At 57.0% G+C, this 20,235-nt stretch overlaps 3 protein-coding genes across 3 annotated transcripts; 1 reads left to right on the forward strand and 2 right to left on the reverse strand.

Moving 5' to 3' along the window:
* Window positions 1-883: 883 nt before the first annotated feature.
* EAH_00015000 (hypothetical protein, conserved) lies at window positions 884-3,463 on the reverse strand (the record flags this gene model as incomplete). The annotated part of the gene is made up of 1 exon (XM_013391228.1): window positions 884-3,463. The coding sequence occupies one exon, from the start codon at window positions 3,461-3,463 to the stop codon at window positions 884-886; it is 2,580 nt and encodes an 859-aa protein (XP_013246682.1).
* A 1,059-nt stretch (window positions 3,464-4,522) lies between these two features.
* EAH_00015010 (zinc finger, putative) lies at window positions 4,523-6,019 on the reverse strand (the record flags this gene model as incomplete). Its single annotated transcript, XM_013391229.1, has 3 exons — window positions 4,523-4,609; window positions 5,002-5,235; window positions 5,327-6,019. The coding sequence occupies 3 exons, from the start codon at window positions 6,017-6,019 to the stop codon at window positions 4,523-4,525; spliced, it is 1,014 nt and encodes a 337-aa protein (XP_013246683.1).
* Window positions 6,020-7,057: 1,038 nt separating this feature from the next.
* Window positions 7,058-18,968, forward strand: EAH_00015020 (hypothetical protein, conserved; the record flags this gene model as incomplete). Its single annotated transcript, XM_013391230.1, has 10 exons — window positions 7,058-7,867; window positions 8,243-8,334; window positions 8,523-8,626; window positions 9,116-9,958; window positions 10,346-10,431; window positions 10,651-13,044; window positions 13,707-15,719; window positions 16,330-18,250; window positions 18,482-18,561; window positions 18,894-18,968. 10 exons carry the CDS (start codon window positions 7,058-7,060, stop codon window positions 18,966-18,968), a joined length of 8,418 nt encoding a protein of 2,805 aa, XP_013246684.1.
* Between the last annotated feature and the right edge of the window lie 1,267 nt (window positions 18,969-20,235).

A 20,235-nucleotide genomic window follows, 5' to 3' on the forward strand; every position in this document is an offset into this window, starting at 1 on the left:
AGCCGCTGCAAAGGACAGCGCCAGCGTGCAGCAGCAGGAGCATGACAGTGCGCGCTCTTGCTGCTGCTTCTGTTTGCTGCGACTTGCTGCTGCGACTGATGCCGTGTATATATGCTTTCTTCACGTCCCTTTATTGTAGGGCTCAGCAGAGCCGAACGGCGGCCGTGAGCCTCAGCTAGAGTGTACGTACACTGCAGAGTGTGGTGGCCGTCGCGGCCCGAGTACAGCGGTCCTGGAGCAGATCTGGGGTGTCCGGACACCGCAGCAGCACATCAGGAGCCCTGCACCCTCCCTCACGAACGTCGTTTGTTAATTCTGACACAGTTCATGCTACGTTTTGCTTGGAATTGCGCATGTAGAGGCCTCAGCTCTAGCTAGGGACGACTTCTTTTTTTGTCTACCCTTGTAGGCAATCCATCGAGGCTTCTAGTGTATATGTTGGTGACTTCCTGTACACGTAGGACTGCAAAGCGACCTGAGGGGAGTACCCTTACGTTGCTTGAGGCCTTCGCTTTCTGAAGGGCCCACAGGCACCGTACTTCAGCTACCTTTATCTAGGAAGGAGGTGGCACACGCATGCGTGCATGCATTATTGGTAGTTTGCTTAGTGCTTGAGTGTCTAACAGGGGCCCTGGGAGCCCCTTGTCCACCCTCCACCACCAGCCTGCGTTCCTTTTCTAACGCAGCAGGGCTGGAACCTTCTGGTCTAACCCGCTCCTCTGCCTATCCGCCTACACTACATTCAGCATTCAGCTAAGGCTGAGCTCAGGAGGGCCCCTGCGTGCTACCCACTGTGGCGGACCCCTCTGGGCCCTATAAGGGCTTGCCTACCTGGGATGGGGGCCCTCAGAGGGCGCCCCTTGCATTCTGCACTGAATAGCGGCTAAGAGGTTACTAGGGGCAGCCTGCGGGCATTCAACCCTTCGAGGGCTTTCTTCCGGTGGTCTGCTGCGTTGATAGCACGATCTGTATCAGTTGTGTTTTCCTCGCTGCCTTGCTGCTCCAGTTCCTGCTGGTGCTGGTACTGCGGCAGCAAGTGATTCCGGAGGTAGTCCTGCAGGCGCTGCTGCCGCTGCGCGCGGTCTATTTGATGCTGTGCATATTCCTTCAGCGCTTCAGGGTCCTCCTCATCCTGGAAGTAGGACCCGTCCTTATCTTCAACACTTGCAGCTCTCAGGGGTGCGCTGCTTCTCCGGCTGCTGCTCCTGTTGCTGCTGCTCCTGCTGCTGCTGCTGCCGCCGGCGCCGCCGTCTGTTGGCATAGGCTTGAGGAAGTCGTTGACTATGTTTTCCACCTGGTGGTTTAGTTGGTGCAGGTTCACGCGTTGTCCTTGTCCCTCTCCCTCACCGCCTGACTCAGCAGCAACCTCAAAGAAAGTGTTTGCTGCTGCTTGTGCTGCAGCAAAAGCAGCACTTAAAAACTGCCGCCTGCGCCGCTTTGCCGATGTCTCTTCGTCTTGGTTCTGCTGTGGTTCCTCCTGAGCCTCCAGCTGCTCTTGCTCGTGCTCTGCCTGCTGCCGTTGTTGAGACTGCTGTGGGGGCGGCGGCGGCGGGTGAAGTGGCTGCTGCAGCTGCTGCTTCAGCTGGTCAGCCTGCTGCTGCAAGTGATTTGCAGTCTGCTGCAGCTGGTGAGCCTGGAGGTGCAGCCGTTGCTGCGGCTCTGGCAGATCCTGCTGCCTCGCTTGTTGCTGAGGCAGCATCTGCGGTGGTAGCTGCTGCGGCAGTTGCTGCAGTGACTGCTGAAGCAGCTGCTGCTGCAGTTGCTGCTGCTGCAGCTGCTGCTGAAGCAGTTGCTGCTGTAGTTGCTGCTGCCGCATCTGCTGCTGTGGCCTGCCTACAGCGTCCCTCCCCACGTCTCTCTGTCCATGAAGGGCCGCATCTGCCTCATCATACCATTCTTCGTCTTCTCCTTCAGCTCTACTTCGGTGGCTGCCAACCCCGAGGGGACTCCCAGGCGGGCCCCCGTGATCTTCACCTGGCGTGCTTCCAGGAAACCCCCCCTGGCGGCCCCCATGAATGGAGCCTCCACGTGCTTCCCCGGGTATCCCTCCTGGGAAGCCAGGAGGGGGACCCCCAACGGGGCCCCTGAGTGCGTCCCCAGCTACACGCGCAGACACACTGGAGGCGTTGGCCCCCGACGGGCCTCTTCCGAACCCTAGAGGAGGGCTTCCAGGGCCCCCAGATTGCCCTCCACGTGAACGTCCAGCCATGCTTTCAGGTAAGCTTCCAGACTGTGCCCCAAATTGATCGAGAGGGGCCCGTCCAGGTGGGCTTCCAGGTAGGCCAGCAACGGGGCCCTCACGCTGGCCCAGAGGTGAAGCCCCAGAGGAGACCCCTCGCTGGCCGAAAGCTGGGCTCCCAGTTGGGCCTCCAGCGGGGCCTTCACGTTGGCCGAAAGATGAGCTCCCACGTGCGCCTGAAGGGGGGCCTCCAAAGGGGCCCCCAGCGGGGCCTCCAAAAGGGCCCCCAGTGGGGCCTCCAAAGGGCCCGTCAGAGGGGCCTCCAAAGGGCTCTCCAGAAGGGCCCCCAAAGGGGCCTCCAGAGGCGCCCCTCGTGCCCACCTGCCCACCATTGGGGGCGCCTTGATTAGGGGGCCCACCGTCCCCTCGTCTATGAGGATTTCGGTTAGGAGGCGCCAGCTGCTGCTGCGGCGGCAAGGGCTGCTGCTGTTGTTGCGGAGTAGGGTAGCCAAACCAGTCATCGTTGTCTTGCTGTAGCAGCTGTCCGTTGCGTGGCTGCTGCGGCGGCTCCCGCTGCTGCTCATTGCGTGGCACCGCGAACCTGTCTGATGTCCGGCGGCCCGCGCCGCTGCGGTTTACATTGGTTAAGACAGGGGAGTCTTCTGCTTCGGGCCTCTGGGGCTGCCACTGCGGGACCACTCCCTCTCCCGCTTTGGGCTGCTCATCCTCGCTGCCTTCTTCCTGCTGCTGCTGCTGCTGCTGCTTCTGATCCTGCTCCTGCTCCTGCCCTTCTGCCTCTTCCCACTCTTCGTCGGTAGCCCATTCCCAATCCCCGCTCTCTGCGTCTGCAGCATCTTCTAGTTGCTGAGCGCGAAGCTGCTGCTTTGGCGCGTCTGCTTGGATGTTCATCTCTGAAGCAGGTGGCTCCTGAGTTTCTGGCGAGGGCGTCGGTGCCGCCGGATCCATGGCGTTGTCGAGGCCTAAGGTCTCATGGAAGCCATCCGGGAACTTTGTAAGCCCATCTCTTATATGCCCTGGAGCAGCCGCGACGCCACTCCCAAGGGAAGGAACGCCATCTTCCACATTCCCCAATAAAATGCGCTGAGTGAGGTACTGGAGAGGAGGTGTGCTAGAGGACCCGGCCGCTGCCCATTTTTCGCCAGAGGGAGAGTATGAGGCACCAGCAACAAAGAAATATGGCTCTGAAGGTAGCAGCAACGCAGCTATAAAAAGTAATAAGACTGATCGGGCGTGTTCGCCCTTGAATACACGTGCAGAGAACATTGTTGGCTGCAATGAGGGCGATCGTAGTATGGCTGCCATAACCAAGCAGGAGAGGGGGGAGGTTGGGACAGCAGGCGAAGGCACCCGGGGGGCGCTGAAGCCTCCGCCGTCAACACCAAATGCCCTGTTGATCGTCTTTTGTGGAAAAAATATCTCGGCGGCCTTTCACATCTACTCCGCGTATTTCATGTTCCACCGCGTGCTGTAGGTGGTCTCAAACTTTGTTGGTCAGCGGCTGAAAAAATGAAAAGCTGAGGAGATTTAAGCCATTACGGGAGCTATAATATCAAAATATGCGAAGGGGGTAGGAGAATGTAGCGATTTTGTTCATATGAGACCGCCGGTCAACCCGGCGCCTTTGGCGAGTATAGGCTGTGTGGGCTACTGACGAAAAGTGAACCAAACGTCGCCTTTTAGGAGAATCCCGTTATGTTAAAATACCTTTTAGCAGCTAGAAGAGGAATATAAAACCTGAGAGACAACTGGGTGAGCTGATAAAGCTCCACCTCAGACAGAAGACCGTGCACAGGTCACCCGTCTAGTAGGGAAATTCTGCAGAAACCCAAAAAATAAAAGTCCGCCAGCGCCCTCTTCTTCCTATCCACAGAGAATCGCATGAATTTGAAATGCATAAATTGCTTGTATTTACCTTTTTTTTGAGAAAAAATGCGTGCATACCACCTCACACTGAGTGAAACAACAAACCCCAAAGACCGAGACCGGGGCTGCTGCGACGGGCGGTCGCGGCGTCGCCCCCCAAGTCGTTTTCCTCCGAAATAAACTGACAATTAAGTAACCACATCCAAGAATTGAATTTTTCTCGGCAGTGTCTGCTCTGCAGAAACGCGGGGTTCGTTTGCTGCTGTGGTGGGCGCCGCAGCCAGGCGCCGTCTGACTGTGATGGTCTGAAACTACGCGACATAGAACAGAACAATACAGCGGTAGGCTACTCAGCTATGGCAACAGTAATTTCAGTACTTTCAGGACTTCCGTAACTCCCGCTGGCTAATTGTGCTCAAACAACACACAGAAGAAGCCACCACCAAAGTGCCAGGATGCTTAGTGAAATGCTATGTTCGCGAATAAAAGGGCTTGAAAGCGCAGGCCTGCGCCGTTGTCTATGAGGAGAGCTGACGGCCGACAGTACTGCAGCCGAAACAGCACAAAACAAACCTTCACCAGACGCAAGCTAGTCCCCGACAGCCAGTATCACGGCTCGGGGACCCTGCAGGCAGGAGAAGGAGAGCCGCAGTGCAGACTCATTCTAATCAGTGCAGAAGGGGGACTGTCGACGTAGCACAGATGCGCCTTATGGGGTGTACCTACACCTCTGCCCGCATGCAGCAGGCGATTTTAAGGCGCAACAGCGTGCAGACCACAACGCGAAAAAGGAATCTTCTGCACTTGCACTTTTCTCCTAAAGAACAACGAAAAGGACCATCTGAAGCTTGCGCCTCCACCCTACACTATGGGAGTGTCTGGTTGGTCCTCAAGAGCACATTATTCGACTGTGCATGCATGCTTGTATACATGCATACACAGTCTGAGGTGTGCATCTCCCTGCTGGGGCTTTCATCTTCATCGCCTTGACCGCTCGTGGGATCGCGACCTCCTGCCGTCCCTTTCTCTGGACCTGGAATGCCAGTGTCTTCTTTCTCGGGACCGGGATCGTCTCTCCCTGGATCGGGATCGTCGTTCCCTGGATCGGGATCGCCGATCCCTGGATCGGGACCGCCTTTCCCGAGAGCGGGATCGGAACCGTCTCTTCCACTCTGGGGTACGGGAGCGGGATCTTGGCTCCTCTCCTTCCGAATCTTCGCTTTCGTCGCTCTCTGGGAGGCGAATGGGCGCTGGAGGGAACACAAGTTTGATGGTTTCTTCCTCTCCTGCCTTTTGCTGTTGCTGCTGTTGTTGTTGTTGCTGCTGCTGCATTTGCTGCTGCTGCGGCGGCTGCCTGGGTGTCTTGTGTTTTTTCTTGCGGCCAAACTCATCAAATGTCTCTTCATCAGAGTCGTGCTCCCGCCTGTCATTGGGGTCCTGCAAGTCAAAGTGGCCCCCCCCCCTCCCCATACGCGGCTCATCAAAGGCAGAGGGTTTAGGGGCGTTGCAGATGTTGCAGCTGGAGCGCCTGGCCCAGTTCAGATTCCCGCAGTGCCCGCAGCTCCAGTCCCCCTGCCTTACGGGGGCCCCCCCGGGGGCCCCCACCGCGCCCCCGGCCCCCTTAGGCCGAGGCTTACCGCATCGATTGCACCGCGTTCTCTTTGAAAAATTCACATTTAAACAGGCGGGATCAGAACACTCCCAATCTCCTTCTCGCAGGGGCCTCTGCAGCCCTCGCGGCCTTGCAGGTGGCGGTGGCGGCGGCGGAGGGGGCCCTGCCCCTGGGGGCCCCTCTGAGATGCCGGGGGGCCCAGGAGGGCCTGGAGGCCCCGGGGGGCCCCCTGAAGAAACAGGAGGCCCCAATGGAGAGGGCGCTGAAACGCCAACTCCTCCTGCAGCCGCTGTTGCCCCCGGGCTGGGCCCAGAGGACGCGGAAGAAGGGGTGCCCGAGTACATAAAGACAAAAAGGCAGTTGAGAAGCGGCACTCACCAGTATACCCTAAACAATGAAGCCCCTGTATATAGAGGGAGTTGCAGGAAAAGAGAGCCCCAAGATAAAAGTAAAGGGCCTCGGGGAGGGGCGCCCTACGGCGTACATAGAAAGCGAGAGTAAAAAAAACAAAAAGGTTCAAAGGTTTGAACCCAACAAGTGAAAGAAACAAACAACACTACAACCCCCCTCAGCACTGCTAGGGGGCCCCAGGAGAGGAGTGGACACGGGGGCCCCAATGGTGGCAGGAGGCCCCTACCGAGGGAGTTCCTAAGCCAAAAGAAGAGAAGAGTTTACTAAGAGATTTCTGAAAAACAACCCTAAACCCTAAACCCTCAGCCCTCAACCCTAAACCCTGAAGTTGTGGAGGGGGGGGCGAGAAGGTGCTCCTTATGGGGCCCCCAGGGCAGCGAGTTCTGCGCCGATGGGGCTGAGTTATAAATGAAGAGACTAGGCTTTTAAATTGGCTAGACTCTAAAGAACAATATTTGAATTTTTATGGATATAAAATCGCAGGGGGCTCTGATATGAGCGAAACCTCTAAACATTTCCCCTAACCCTAAACCCTACACTCCAAACAAACCCTGCAACACCCGGAGGGGGCCCCTTGACAGCCCGTCTTCCCCGTTTGGGGAGGTCTGACGAATATGACTTAAGGTTTAAGGTTTAGGGTTTAGGGTTTAGGGTAGCCAAAGCGCCCACCATGACCCCCCAGGTGGCTTTGAATGGGTTCAAGACGGAGGGCCTTGTAGGGTTTAGAGGGAGGGCTGCTCCTCATCTCTATATTCGCTGGGGCCCCCCAGTAAATCAAACCCTCCGCGGGGCCCTCCGCCTGTTCCCCCTGTTCCACTGCAGGGTTCTTGTGTGCAAAGCCCTTTTAACGCCGCCGGCGCCAGAAACTCTAAACACCAACGCCCTAAACCCTAAACCCTTGAGGCCGCCTGGGCTCCTTCACCCCCTGGACCACTCCCCTAAATCCTAAACCCTAAACCCTAGACCCAAAGATGGAGGGCAATTTGGATTTGGTGCGGCGGCTGTTGCGGGGGTCGCAGCAGGCGGCTGCCTCTCAGGCTTCGCAAGCATCATTAGCTGCCTCCCAGCAGCGGGTATCGGGGGGCCCCCTGGGGGCCCCCTCTGGATTTAGTTGCAAGAGCTGCGGCAGCGCTACACCCCCTCGCATTGACCACAGCGGACACCTAATCTGCGCCGACTGTGGGGCCGTCCAAGAAGGAGAACAGGTTGCAACAAGAGATGAAGAAGAAGAGTTCGAGCTGCTGCAGTCTACTGCTGCAATGGGTGCAGCACGTGTTAGGTCTTTGGATATGTTAGGGTCCGATGCCGTTGCTGCAGCGCTTGCTGCTGTGGGCGTAGGGGGCCCCGGGGCCTCCCAGGGGGACCCGAAAGGCGCTGCTGCAGCAGCAGCAGAAACACCTCCTACGGCTGTCCCCGCCCCCTCTGCTGCTGCTGCCGCTGCTGCTACACAAAGGGGTTATGATGAGGATGACGATGCAGAAGACCAGGAGGAGTGGGGCGAAGGGATGGGAGGTGCTGCTGCAGCAGGGGCGAGCGATGCAGCTGCTGCTGCTGTTGCAGCTCGGGTGTCTCGGCAGCAGCAGCAGGCCCTAGGGAACTACTGGCAGCAGCCGCTGCTGTGGCTTAATGCTGAAGAAGCAGCAGGCGAGACCTTCAGTCCTGATGGCGCTGTCTCCGATGCAGCGCTGCTGCGCTGCTGGGCTTTGCTGCTGCAGTGCTGCTGCCGTCTGCTGCAGCAGGAGTTTGGTATCTCCGATTTGCTGGAGCTTGAGGCCCGAAAGGTAATCCCTTCAAGGCCTCCTTCTGTGTCTCCTTTCTTTGTCTCCTGCCTCTGCCTCTTCTGTCTCTGTGTCTCTCTCGTTTCTGTCCTCCTGTCTCTGTCTCTCCTGTCTCTGTCTCAACTGTCTCCGTGTATCCCCTTCCTCTCTGTCTCCTATGCACGCGTTTCTATGCCTGCTGCGTCCGGGTCTCTGCGTCTGTCTCTTTTGTTTCTGTCTCCTGTCTCTGTGTGGCTGCCTCTGTGCTCTTCTTTGCTTCTTTGTCTCCTCTCGCCAGCGGTCTCGATGCAGCAGTTCGAAAAACACCATATCACACCGGATCGTGCTGCTGCTTCTGCTGCTTCTGCTGCTTCTACTGCTGCTGCTGTTTTTACTCAGGTGCTGCTGCAGTACTTGGGCTTTCTGGCTCGTCATGAGCTGCCGGTAGAGACATATTTCTGCAGCATCTCCTCCAATGTGATTAAGATCCCGTAGGCCTGTAAACCCTAAACCCTACCTAAACCCTAAACCGCATCTAAGGTTCTAACAGGTGCTTCGTGGTCTTTGTTGGTGTCTTGCGTCTCTTTTGTTTTTCTTTGTGCTTCTGTTTGCGGTGAATGCACACTTGGAGCTGCAGCAAGGCGTCTCTGTCTGTCTTGTGTGTTTATTTTGCTGCTAGGACTGGAAGGGTTGTCTCGCATGCGCAGCAAATAGCGAAGGAGCTGGAGCAGCAGCAACAGCAGCTACTGCAAGACCCATCTGTCCCTCCGCTTCTGCAGACAGGTGCGTAGACTCTTTCTTAGGGGGTTGCTTGGGTTTTGCTGCGTGGTGTCTCCTATCTCCTTCTTGTCTCTGTCTTTGCTTCTAACTGTCTCAACCTCTTTATGTGCATCTCTTGGTGTCTCCATCTCTACTCATCTGTCTCTCCTACTCGCTTTATCTTTGTTTTCTTTTGTCTTTCTGTCGGTCTCCTTTGCTACCTCTCCTCACCCTTCCTGTCCCTAGAGATCTGCCGCTCAAACCATCTGTCTCCATGTTGACCCCTTCCAGTGATTGTTGTTCCGCTTGCTGCTGCTGAGCTGGCTGCCGTTTCTGCTGCTGCACTTGCTGCTGCTGCTGCATGTGCACTTGCTGGTGCATCTGCATTTGCTGCCGCATTTGCCCTTGCATCTGCATTTGCTGCTGCATGTGCTGCTGCGGCATTTGCGCTTGCTGCTGCGTGTGCTGCTGCTGCATTTGCATTTGGTGCTGCTGGTTCTGCTGCTGCTGCAGTGGTTCGCTTTATGGGCTTAGATCGCCTGGCTTACGTTCAGCGGCTGATGCCCGCACGGCAACACAAAAGAGACACCTTCTCCCGCAGACGTCTTCGTCTCCTGACGCGTGCTGAGGCTACCCCGCCGGCCCCAGCAACAGAGACAGCTGCAGCAGCAGCAGCAGCAGCAACAGCAACCACACAAAGAGCAACACAGGCTCCTGCCGTTGTAGGCACCTCGGCGTTCACTCCTGCGCCCCCTTCTTCTCTTCATTGTGGGGGGACCCCTGGAGCCCCCGTAAATGAGGAGGCGCTGAATTTGCAAGACACCGCAGCGACAGGTGCAATCGTTGCTGCCGCAGCAGCAAACAGCAGCAGCAGCAGCAGCAGCAGCAGCAGTGGGTTGCCCGAGTTCTCTCAAACAAGCCTTGTGGCTGTGCCATGCACCTTAGCCCCTACAGCTCTGACAACAAGGGATGAGCGTGCTGCTGATCGTCTTGCTGCAGCGCAGCGGCTGCTGCCTCTGGTGCAGCAGCGGGAGAGCGACCTATTAGAGCAGCAGCAGCAGCAGCAGCAAGGGCAGGGTTCAGTCGGGGAGGAAGCGGTGCACGAGAGCCGCCGGCAGCTCCTGGCTGCTGCTTCTTCTGCTGTTGCTGCCTTGGGGACTCCTCTGAATGCCGCAGAGGCAGCAGCAGCAGCAGCAGCAACGGGAGAGTCATTCAAACGGCAGCGACACCGCAACAGAGACAGCAACACGCAGACACAAAGGGAGACCCAACGAGAGGAGACACCCATTCTCGTGTCTCCGTACATCTCCAGACAGCTGCTGTCGATGCTGGCACACGAGCGGTCCCTCGCCTTAGGTGAGGAGACACCTCTTTCTGTTTTCGTTTTTTCTTTGCGCTGCCTCTCTTTTCTGTCTCCTGCTTGCGTCTGGTGCTCCTCCTCGCGTTCTTGCTTCTCTGTCGCCTGGTTTCTTTGTTTTGGTTGTCTGTTTTATATGTGTATCTTTCTTTACTTTCTCGTTTGTCTCCTCACGCTGTCTCCTTCCGCTCTCTCCCCTATTCGTCTCCGCATTAAATTATGTCTATTCCAGAGGTGATACTGTCCCTGCCGTGGAGGCGCTGCTGCTGCTGCTGTTGCTGCTGCTGCTGTTGCTAAGGCCTGGCATCTTTCTGCCTCCTGTGTTGTCTCCCTTTGTGCATCTGCTGTCTATAGGGTCCCTTGAAGTGTCTCTACGTTCCTTTCAGCGCTCTGCATGGCGCCGCACGACGCCCAAGACAGCAGCAGAGATTGTGAGTTGAGGAGACACTGCAGCAGCAAGGATGTTCTGTCGGTGCATTTGGTTTTTTAGGGGTCTCCAGCTGTCCTTTGGTGTTTATCTTCGTTATAGTTTGTCTGCTCTTGCTCCTGCTGCCTGTGCCTTTGGGTGTCTGCCGTACACCCCTTCATGCCATCTGCAGCAGCTACGCTACTCCTCTGCTGCTGCTGCTGTTGCTGCTCCTGCTGCTATTCCTGCTGCTTAGAGGCAACAGTGTGCGGTGCATGCGCGCAGGTAGATGCGGTGTACGAACATGACTTCCTTTTCTTGCTCCTCTTCCTCAAACACCGGCAGCAACAACAACAGCAGCAACAACAACAGCAACAGCAGCAACAGCAGCAACAGCTGCAACAGCAGCAGCAGCAACAGCAGCAAAGTGGAAGCTCGACACTGCTGCAGCTGTGTGACGCTGCACAAGAAGAACGGCTGGCTGGCGACAATGAGGTGCCAATTGACGGAGATGTAGGAGGAAGAGGAGCAGCTGCAGCAGCAACACCAACCGCGACAGGAACACTGACAGCAGCTGCAGCAGCATTAACACGAACTGAAGCAGATGACTCTGAAGAAGACATACCTCTGGCTTTGCTGCCAGCAGCGCAGCGTCGGAGGTGTCCCTTGATCCCGCAGGAATCTCCCTCATCTGCTGCACAAGCGGGTGGAGGAGCTCCTGCTTCTGCAGCAACAGCAGCAGCAGCAGCAGCAGGATTCCCTCCTGGCACCCTCCCTATGATGGGTGCCTCCTTCCGCTCTAAGGCCCATCGGAGGTTCTTCAGTCTCCCGGCGTCTCAGCTCCTACCCCTAAACGCTGCAGCAACAGCAGCAGCAACCCCAGCAGCGCCTACGTCTCCTGGGGGAGAGGGGTCGCTGCAGCATGCAGCTTCGTCGGCAGGCTCCCCCCAGATTTGTGAACAGCCACGCTTGGCGCTGGAAGGCCCCCGCCTCCCTCAGGACCCTCAGCACCAGCAGCAGGCTCCACAGCAGCTGCAGGACCAAGGACAACAGCAGCAGCAAGAAGAGGAAGAGCACCACCAGCAGGAACAGGAGCACGCGGAGCAGCAAGTGCAGCAGCAGCAGCAGCATCAACAGCAAGAGGTGCTGCAAGGCAGTGAAGCAGAAGTAGACGCACACAAGCCAAAACGCAGGAGACTAGCGCTTTCTCCCGCTGCCTCTGCTGCAGGCACGACAGAAGAGGCAGCAGCAGACGCTGAGTTGGCCCTGGCAGTCCCTGATGCTGCTAGCAGCAGCAGCAGCAGTAGGAGCGCGCGTCTGCAGCAGCAGCTGGCTCTTTTGGAGGGCAGGGCAGCATTGGAAGCAGAGTCCGCTGCTGGGGGTTTGAGTGACGTTGCAGCCGAAGTGCTGGCAATAGATCGCCTGGCAGCGCCAGCAGCAGCAGCAGGAGCAGCAGCAAGAGCAGGTGCAGCAGCAGCAGCTGCTGCTGCTGGATCTAAGGGGAAGAGTTTAAGTCGAGGTGCGTTTGCTGCATTTGGAGGAGACCCTGGAGTTGGTGCTGCTTTTCTATTAGATGCAACAGACGAGATAACTGGGGGCCTAAGGCGTCACGTAAGGGTCTTGCCTGGGGGCCCCCACGGCTCTGCAGCAGCAGCGCCTGGTGGACGGCAGCTGCAGCAGCAGCTGGAGGTGTTTGAAGAGCGAGAGAAGCAGCTGCTGCTGCAGGTGGAGACACAAAGAGGCGAAGCGCAGCAGAAAGGCCTCTTCCCTGCACTGTCTCCTGAATGGCTGGGGTATGTGAAGACGCAGCGGCTACAGGAGCTCTCAGGCCTGTCTCCTTCTTGCTTCTGCGCTGCCTTTGGTGTCTCTTCGCTAGAGAACAACCTTGAGGAGACAGCGGGGGTAAGAGGGGGACGGGGCACAGGGCAGCAGCAACAATGGGCAGCAGTTGCTGCTGCTGCACAGCAGCAGCAAAGAAGACGCACCAAGGGGCCCCAGGGTACTTGGGGGCCCTCCCTAGAACTAAATGCAACTGCACTTGAACTCATGATTCGCCTTACTGCTGTTCGCGTTGTCTGGAGACGCTCTATCATTAAGGCTTGCTTCCTGCACCGCGCACGCAGCAGCAGCAGCAGCAGCAAAAACAGCAGCAGACAACCCGCTGCAGCAGCACTGCCACCCCCATCCCCAACAGCAGCAGCAACACCAGCCGAAAGTACTGCTGCTGCTGCATCAGGGGACTCCACAGCAGACAGATCCCACGCAGCAACCGCACTAGCAGGGACATCGTCTACTGCAGCAGGAGAGAGCCAGCCCCAAACGACCCAGGGAGAAGGTGCAGCAGCGGGTGGCTCAGCAGCAGCAGCAGCTAAAACTGCTGCTGCTGTAGGGGGCTCGCTGCTGTCCCTGCGGCGCTGCAGCGGGCGTTTCTCTTTACGCCGCGCAGCAGGAGATGGGCTGGAGGTGTCTTCTGTTCACCCTGAGGCTGTGGGTCCTGCAGCGATATTTTCAGGTGTATGTACAGCTAATGCGTTGACAGGAAGCCGTCTGCTTTCTCCACACCTGCCCTCCGCGCTGCCCCCTTTAGATATGGATTTGCTGCTGGCTCTGCTGCTTGTAGCCCTCAAGCGCTGCCGCATTCCCCTGGTTGCTGCTGATGTCCTCAGGCTGCTGTTGCAGGTGCGGCGATGGGTGTTCTGTCTTGTTGTGTCTCCCTGTCTCTGTCTCCTCCTCTCTCTCTGTTTATTTTTCTGCGTGTACACCCTGTCTTTATGCGATTCAGTCTGTGCTCCTATATCATTATAAGTCCCCTTTGATGCCTCTGTCTCCATTTCCTTCTCTGTCTCCTTTGCTTCTCTTGTCGCTTCCTTGTTCCTGTTTGTTTTCTTTGTGTCTCTGCTTCTATTTTTTTCTGTCTCCTTCCGTGTTTCTGTCTCTCGCTTTATTTGTGCCTCTCTTTGTGTCTCTCCCCCTCTGTCTCTCTTTCGTCTCCTTGGGGCTTGTTTGCACGTTGTCTCCTTCGTTATTCTGCCTCCTTTTTGTCTCTGTGCGCTTTTGGTGTTCCTATGTACGTGTATACATATAGATGCCTATACATACAAATATAGACGCGCAAATATGTCGGTATATATGTATGTATATAATATATGTATATATATACACAAATATATATATATATATATATATGATATCTGCGTACGATTGCCAGTGTGTCTTCGCACTTGCTTTTGTGCATGTGTAGGGGCGTTTGCATGCACTTGTGGAGTGTACAGGCAGCTCAGTGTGGGGTTTCTGCATGCATGCGTTACGCTGTTGGGGTGTCTGTCTCCTTTTTTTCTCAGAACCGCATAGGGTCTCTGTCTCTGCTGCGACTGTCTCCTCCCGCCCTGTGGCACCAATGCCGCGTGTTTACGGGAGCCCTGCTGCAGCTCTCTGCTAAGTCCAATTCTGCTGCTTCGGCTGCTGCGCTGCAGCCGCAGTCTCTGCCGCACGCTTTCAGGCTGCAGACGCTGCTACAGGACTTGGGGGCCCTCGGAGTTGGAGGGGGGCCCCCCTCATACGTTAATGCTTCTGCCCTCATAGCGCGCATAGGTTGGCTACTGCGGCTTCCGCCTCTCGTGCTGCTGCTTGCTAATGCCTTGCTGCAGCAGCTGCTGCCAGGCCAATTGCGGCTGCTGCAGCAGAAACTGCGGTCTTCTCAGGAGTACAGACACATCAAAATACCAAAGAAGCCTCCTTTTGTTCCCTCACAAATTCAAATGCGCCAGCGGAGGCCGCCTCCTCTTCTCATTCGCAAAGGCGTAAGGGCCCTCCGCAGCAGTCCTGCAGCAGCAGCAGCTGCTGCTGCTGCTTCAGGGGACAAAGAAACCCAAGGAAAGGACAACGGCCCCAACAAACGCAGGAAAACGATGGCAACAGAAGAAACAGCAGCAGCAGCAGCAGCAACAGCAGCAGCATCAGCAGCAACGGAGACAGAGCCTGTCAATGGGGGCGTAGGAAACAGTGACGATGCTGCAGCTGCAACAGCTGCAGCAGCAGACTCAGCTGGGTCTCCGCAGCCACCTGAGGGATCCGCACCTCAAGCAGCAGCAGAAGGCGCAGCAGCAAGAAATAGAAATAAGGCTGATGAAGGGGACAGCAGCAGCGAAGGCGGCGAATTGTCTTTGTTGCTGCAGCAAGGGGAGCCCAGCAGCGATGGCGGGACCGATAGGGGGGGCCCCCTCAGCAGCAAGTCAGCAGCATCAGCAGCAACAGTAGCAGGAGCAGCACATCCTGCTGCTGCTTCTGCTGGTGGACGTAGAAAGCAGTATAAGAGGGGCCCCTGGCGCCTGCGCTGGTCGCGCCAAAGAGGAGACCCTTGGGGCCCCCAGGGGGCCCCTCAGATATCTCCTTCTGGGGTCCCTGAGACGCACAGCGACGCCTGGCGGCTGCTAACCCCGCGCAGCAAATCGAATGCCTGGGGCTGTCCTTTGGAGATGGCTGCGGGGGCCTCCATTCTTGTAGCACTCAGGCTCCTCTACGGCATCATGCAATGGCAGCCTGCTGCAGCTCCCACCATTTGCGGCAGCAGCAGCAACAGCAGCAACAGCAACAGCAGCAACAGCAACAGCAGCAACAGTGAGCAACCAGGAAAAATGGAAGCGGCGGTGAGAGATGCTCTGAAGCTCTGCGCACAGACACAAGAAGAGCTGTCGGGTATGCACATTGGAGGCAGCAGCTCCAGCAGCAGCAGCAGCAGCACTTGTGGCGGCAGCAGCAGCAACGTTAATGGCCCTGAGCGGCCATTGCCCCAGCCGCACTACTGTGAGAATGCGAATCCTGCAGCAGCCCAAGACACCTCTAGCAGCAGAAGCAGCAACCGCAATAGCAGCAACGCCACACGTAGCAGCAGTGACAGCAGCAGCAGCAGCAGCAGCAGCAAAGTTGACGGCCCCTTGGCTGCTTTTGGGGGGCCCTTGTCTCCTCGGAGGCTGCCCCTGCAGGTGCTGCGCTGGGGAACCGATCGTTTTTTCGTTTATCTCGATGGCCTGACGTTGATGTGGGTAGTTGGCGTGCGCCAGTCCGCAGCAGCAGCAGCAGCAGCAGCTGGTGCAGCCGCTGCTGCTGCAGCGTATGCTGCAGAACCTGCTGCTGAAGCAGCAGCAGATGGCTTCACCCTGTACTTCTTCCCTGCCAAAGAAATTGGAGAGCGACGCGCAGGCAGAAAAGCCATCCGCTTTTTGTTGCTGCTGCATTTTCATCAAAAGCAGCAGCAGCAACAGCAGCAGCAGCAACAGCAGCAGCAACAACAACAACAGTCTCGTCCGACCGAGCTACTGCCAGCTCCCATTCTTCGTTTGCTGCTAATTCCAGAGGTGGGTTGGCTTCTGCTGCAGTTGGGGGGCCCTGATGGCCTTAGCAGGGGCTCCTGGGGGCCCTAATTAGACCTTTAAGAGCCCTTACTCTGGGCAGCAACAGCAGCACTCTGTAAGGGGTGCTGCAGCAGACACTGCCGCGAAGCTTCCAGCCGAAGGCCTTGGGGTTTAGAAAGACGTGGGGGGCAATAAGGGGGGGCACAGCAAAGGGTTTGTGAAGACATGAGAAAGTGTATAAGGGTTTAGGAGACTTCATCAAACTTTGCGAGGGTTTCTAAGGCGTACGAGGGCCTATGATGGCTCAGTAAAGCTTATGAGGTTTTATTACGGTTATGAGGATCTGTGAAAGTTTATGTTGTGGGTTTGATGGGCTTGTTGGTGTCGGCGGGTGCTAACTAGGGCTGCTTAGGGTTTACGAGGGTTTATTAGGGTTTGAAAGGGTTTTGTAGAGGTATTGAGGGTTTGTGAAGGCTAACGATGCTTTCTTCGGGTTAATAAGGGTTTTCTAAGGATGGTGGGGGGTTTGTGAAGGTTTAGGAGGGTTTATTAGGATTTATTAGGATTTATTAGGGTTTACGAGGGTTTGCTAGGGTTTAGGGTTTACGCGCAGGGTGGAGACTTGGTGGGGTTGCTGGAGTACTTTGAATCCCTTGTAGCGGAGGCAGAGGAGACAGAAGGCAGCACTTTTTCAATCTGTGGGGGCGGCGAGGCTGAGGAAGTGCTGCTGGAGCAGCAGCTGCTGCTGGCCTACGCAGGGACGGCGCCGCAGTCGCGGCGCCAGCAACAGCAGCAGCAGCGGCAGCAGCAGCAGCAGCAGCAGATTTCCTTGCCTTCGTGGTGTTGGGGCAGCCAGCTTCCACCACCGCTCGTCTCTCCTGCAGCATCTGCTGCTGTCGCCAGGGCCTTTGAAGCTGCGAGCTCAGCGTCCCTGGCTTCTGCTGCTGCTGCTGCTGCTTCACAGCACGCGCAGCAGCAGCAGCAGCAGCAGTTCGAGTCCGCTGTTCGTGGGCTGCTAGCAGCGGAGGCATCAATAGAGCATTTGATGGAGACAATGCCAACGAATCGGCAGCTGTTATTTCGTCTGCTGTCTCCTGCAGCAGCAACGGCAGATGCAGCAGCAGCAGCAGGCAGCATTCAGCTGCCAGTAGTTGTTGAGGGAGACAGAACAACTGTACTAGACACCGACTTGGGGATTAAGAGTTGGGCCTTAGGCCCTTTGCTGCAGCAGCAGCAGGCGCTTCAGAGGGCAGAAGAGCTGCTGATCTGCCGTCCCCTTCATTCGCAGGCTGCTGCTGCGCTCGCTGCAGCACGAAACAAAGCTGCTGCTGCTGCTGCTCCCGCTGCAAACCCGCAGGTACAGCGGCGCCAGCAGCAGCAGCAAGAAAGTGGCGCTCTCGTGGAGGCAGAAGGAGACACTATGCCGCTTGCAGAAGCAGCAGAAGATCTTGAGAGGGCTGTGGAGCGTGCTGCGGCAGCATTTGGCTACATTAGCATGCAGCAGCAGCAGCAGCAAGAGAGGCAGCAGCAGAAACGCCGAACAAAGCACGACCGTCACCACAAGAAGAGAAGCCGCCGTTGCGAACGCAGCAGCAGCAGCAGCAAGCGCAGCAGCAGCAGCAGCAGCAGCAGGCCTACGCATTTTGAGGTGTACAGGTACTCTGTTAGTGCAGCAGAGGCCTGCGAACCGTGTGTGCTGCTTCCGCTGCAGCCCCACAGGGCTGCAGTGGTGCAGCTGTTTGCTCAGGAAATAATTGAAGAGTTGCCGTTGCTGCCGCTGCCTAAACCACCTAAATCTGCTGCTGCAGCAGCTGCTGCTGCTCGCCTGGAGGCGCTGCACTGCCTGCGGCGGCAGCAGCAGCTGCGGCTGCAGTGGCTAGGGTCTCCTTATGTTTGCTACGAAGGGACAGCAGAGTCGCTCTATGTGCTCCTGGCAGCTTCGCTGCTGCAGCAGATGGGCGCTGCTGACGATTTGCTGCAACAACCCGCAGCAGATGGAGAAGAGACAGTTGGGGAGTTGCTGCTGAGGGATTCACCGGCAGCTGCAGCGGCAGCAGAAAACCAGAGTCTTGTAAATGCGGTGGCGGAGCTGCTGGAGCCGTACAAGAATGCAGCAGCAGCAGCTGCTGCTGCTGCAGCCCAGCAGCAACAACACTCTTCCTCCGCAGCAGCAACAGCCGCACCTGAAGGCTCCGCATCCTTGTGCGCCTCGCCTACGGTCGGCTCTGACGAACAGTCGCCTAGAGGGCCCCAACTGCAGCAGCAAGACCAGCAACAGGACCAGCAGCAACAGCTGGAGGACCAGCAGCAGCAGCAGCAGCAGCAGGATCAGCAGCAGCAGCAGCAGGATTCTCTCGACGCATTGCACAGCAAGTACTGGGCCCCCAACTGGTCGTTCAGTTCGTTTGCTGCTGCTGCTGTTCCTCTTCGCTTCGGCTTGAGGGACGGCAGCAGCAGTTTCTTAGAGGGAGGAGGCTGCGGCCCCGGCAGGGCTTTGCCTCTGAGGCTGGAGGCTGCATGCAGTTTTGCAACAAGTGCGCAGCACCTCTAAACCCTAAACCCTAAACCCTAGCGCAACCCTAGCCCGAATGAAACCCTTATCGGCGGGCGCAGCAATGGCGGCAGTTGCTGCTGTCTCTGCATCGCAGCAGAGAAAAGAGGCTTGGCAGCAAATGCAAGAGACAGACAGAGGGACGGAGACACACTTGTCTATTGAAATGCTGAGCTGTCTCTTTTGTCTCTTCGGGTGTCTCTACTCCCTGCAGGCCGTCTCCCCTTTATGTACACCGTCGCATTAATGAAGGTCGCAGATCAGCTTGGTGTGGGGCCCGCAGAGCTGCACTCGGTCAGAACACGCTAGCTGCTGCTTCTGTTGCTGCTGCTGCTGTTCGTGCTACTACTGTTGTGGCTGCTGCTGCTGCTGTTCGTGCTACTACTGTTGTGGCTGCTGCTGCTGCTGTTCGTGCTACTAATGTTGTGGCTGCTGCTGCAGTTGCTGCTGCTGCTGTTGCGTGTGCTGCGCGTGAGCATGTGCGTCTGCGCGTAGGAGTTTGTTTTTGTCTGTGTCCTTCTCAAGCTTATTTGTACATTTATATCCCCTGCATTTTAACCCCTTTTAAGTGATTTTGTTGCTGTCTGCTGTTTGCTGTGCTGCTGTTTGCGGTGTACGTACACCAGGTTGCTCAACAGTGTGAGCGTTGGGTCGTGCAGAAGTTCTTCCGCGACCACCTTCAAACCCGCTGGCCTCTCTAAACCCTAAACCCTAACCCTCTAAACCCTAGCTCTAAACCCTAGGGTTTTTATGCCCCAGGGTTCAGAGTTCGAGTTTAGTGTGTGTGGCTTCTGGGGCCCGGGGCATGCAAAGAATGCGTGTCTGCTGCAGCGCTGCTGCTGTGTCGTCAAGGCTGCAGCAGCAGAGCCAGCTACCGTGGGCCCCATTTAGCTGCAGCAATGAGTTATATGTGAGGGCCTTAAGGCGCTGCAAGGTGTCTCCTTTGTCCCTTCTTCAGGCAGGGGGGCCCCTGGTAGACCCTGACGAGCCCCTAAGAGGGATTCCGAGGCCCCTCAGGGCCACCTCTGGGGCCCCCATGGGGGCCCCAATACGTATTTGTTCATTATTCTCTAGGGATTTTTACGCTCATTCTGTAGGCATTCACCAGCCTATTTTCTCTACGAACTTCTTTTATTATTTATTAGTTAAGCTGCAACAGCTCGTACACAAAGAAGAAGCAGACAAGCCACAAAACCGGCTGGGGGGCCCCCTGCCCCCACCTGGGGCTCCTAGGATCCCCGGGGGGCCCCTAATGACCATCAGGGGGCCCTCAAAGACCCTCACCGGCCCCTTACAGCCAAACGGGGCACTTTGGCGCCCTCAGGGGGCCCCTTAAAAGACCTCTAGAGGGACCCTAAAACGGCCCTCAGGGGCCCCTGGGGGGCCCTTAAAGCGGCTTTAGTGTTTAGTGCTTAGTGATTACAGTTTAGAGGCCCCTCTAATGAGCTCCGGCCCTCAGGGGCCCCTGGGGGGCCCTTAAAGCGGCTTTAGTGTTTAGTGCTTAGTGATTACAGTTTAGAGGCCCCTCTAATGAGCTCCAAGGGGCCCCTGAAGGCCCTCAGGGGGCCCCTCAAGGGTCCTTAGGGTGTGTCTCCTAGCCTGAGCGCGGATACGATGAAGCCACTGGGGATGGCTATTGTACTCTGCATTATCGGGTGGGTCCGCCCAGGGACAACCTGCAAGAGACACGGAGACACAAGGAGACAGTTGTTGCTGCTGCTGCAACAGCAGCAGTAGACTTGTGGGAGAGGCCCGGGGGCCCCTCCTTGATGGCGGTCTTGAAGGACTTGCACCAACTGACACACAAACAGCGTGACTACTAAACCCTACACCCTAAACCCTAAACCCCAAACCCTAAAACCAAAACCCTAAACCCTAAACCCTAAACCCCAACGTTTCACCCTCCTCTCTTTCTCTCATGTTCAGCATGTGGGGCTTTAGGGTTTCGGGCTTTAGGGTTTAGGGTTT

The sequence above is a fragment of the Eimeria acervulina genome, genomic scaffold, assembly GCF_000499425.1.
Source record: "Eimeria acervulina Houghton genomic scaffold, Eah_scaff89, whole genome shotgun sequence".
NCBI classification, from domain to species: domain Eukaryota; phylum Apicomplexa; class Conoidasida; order Eucoccidiorida; family Eimeriidae; genus Eimeria; species Eimeria acervulina.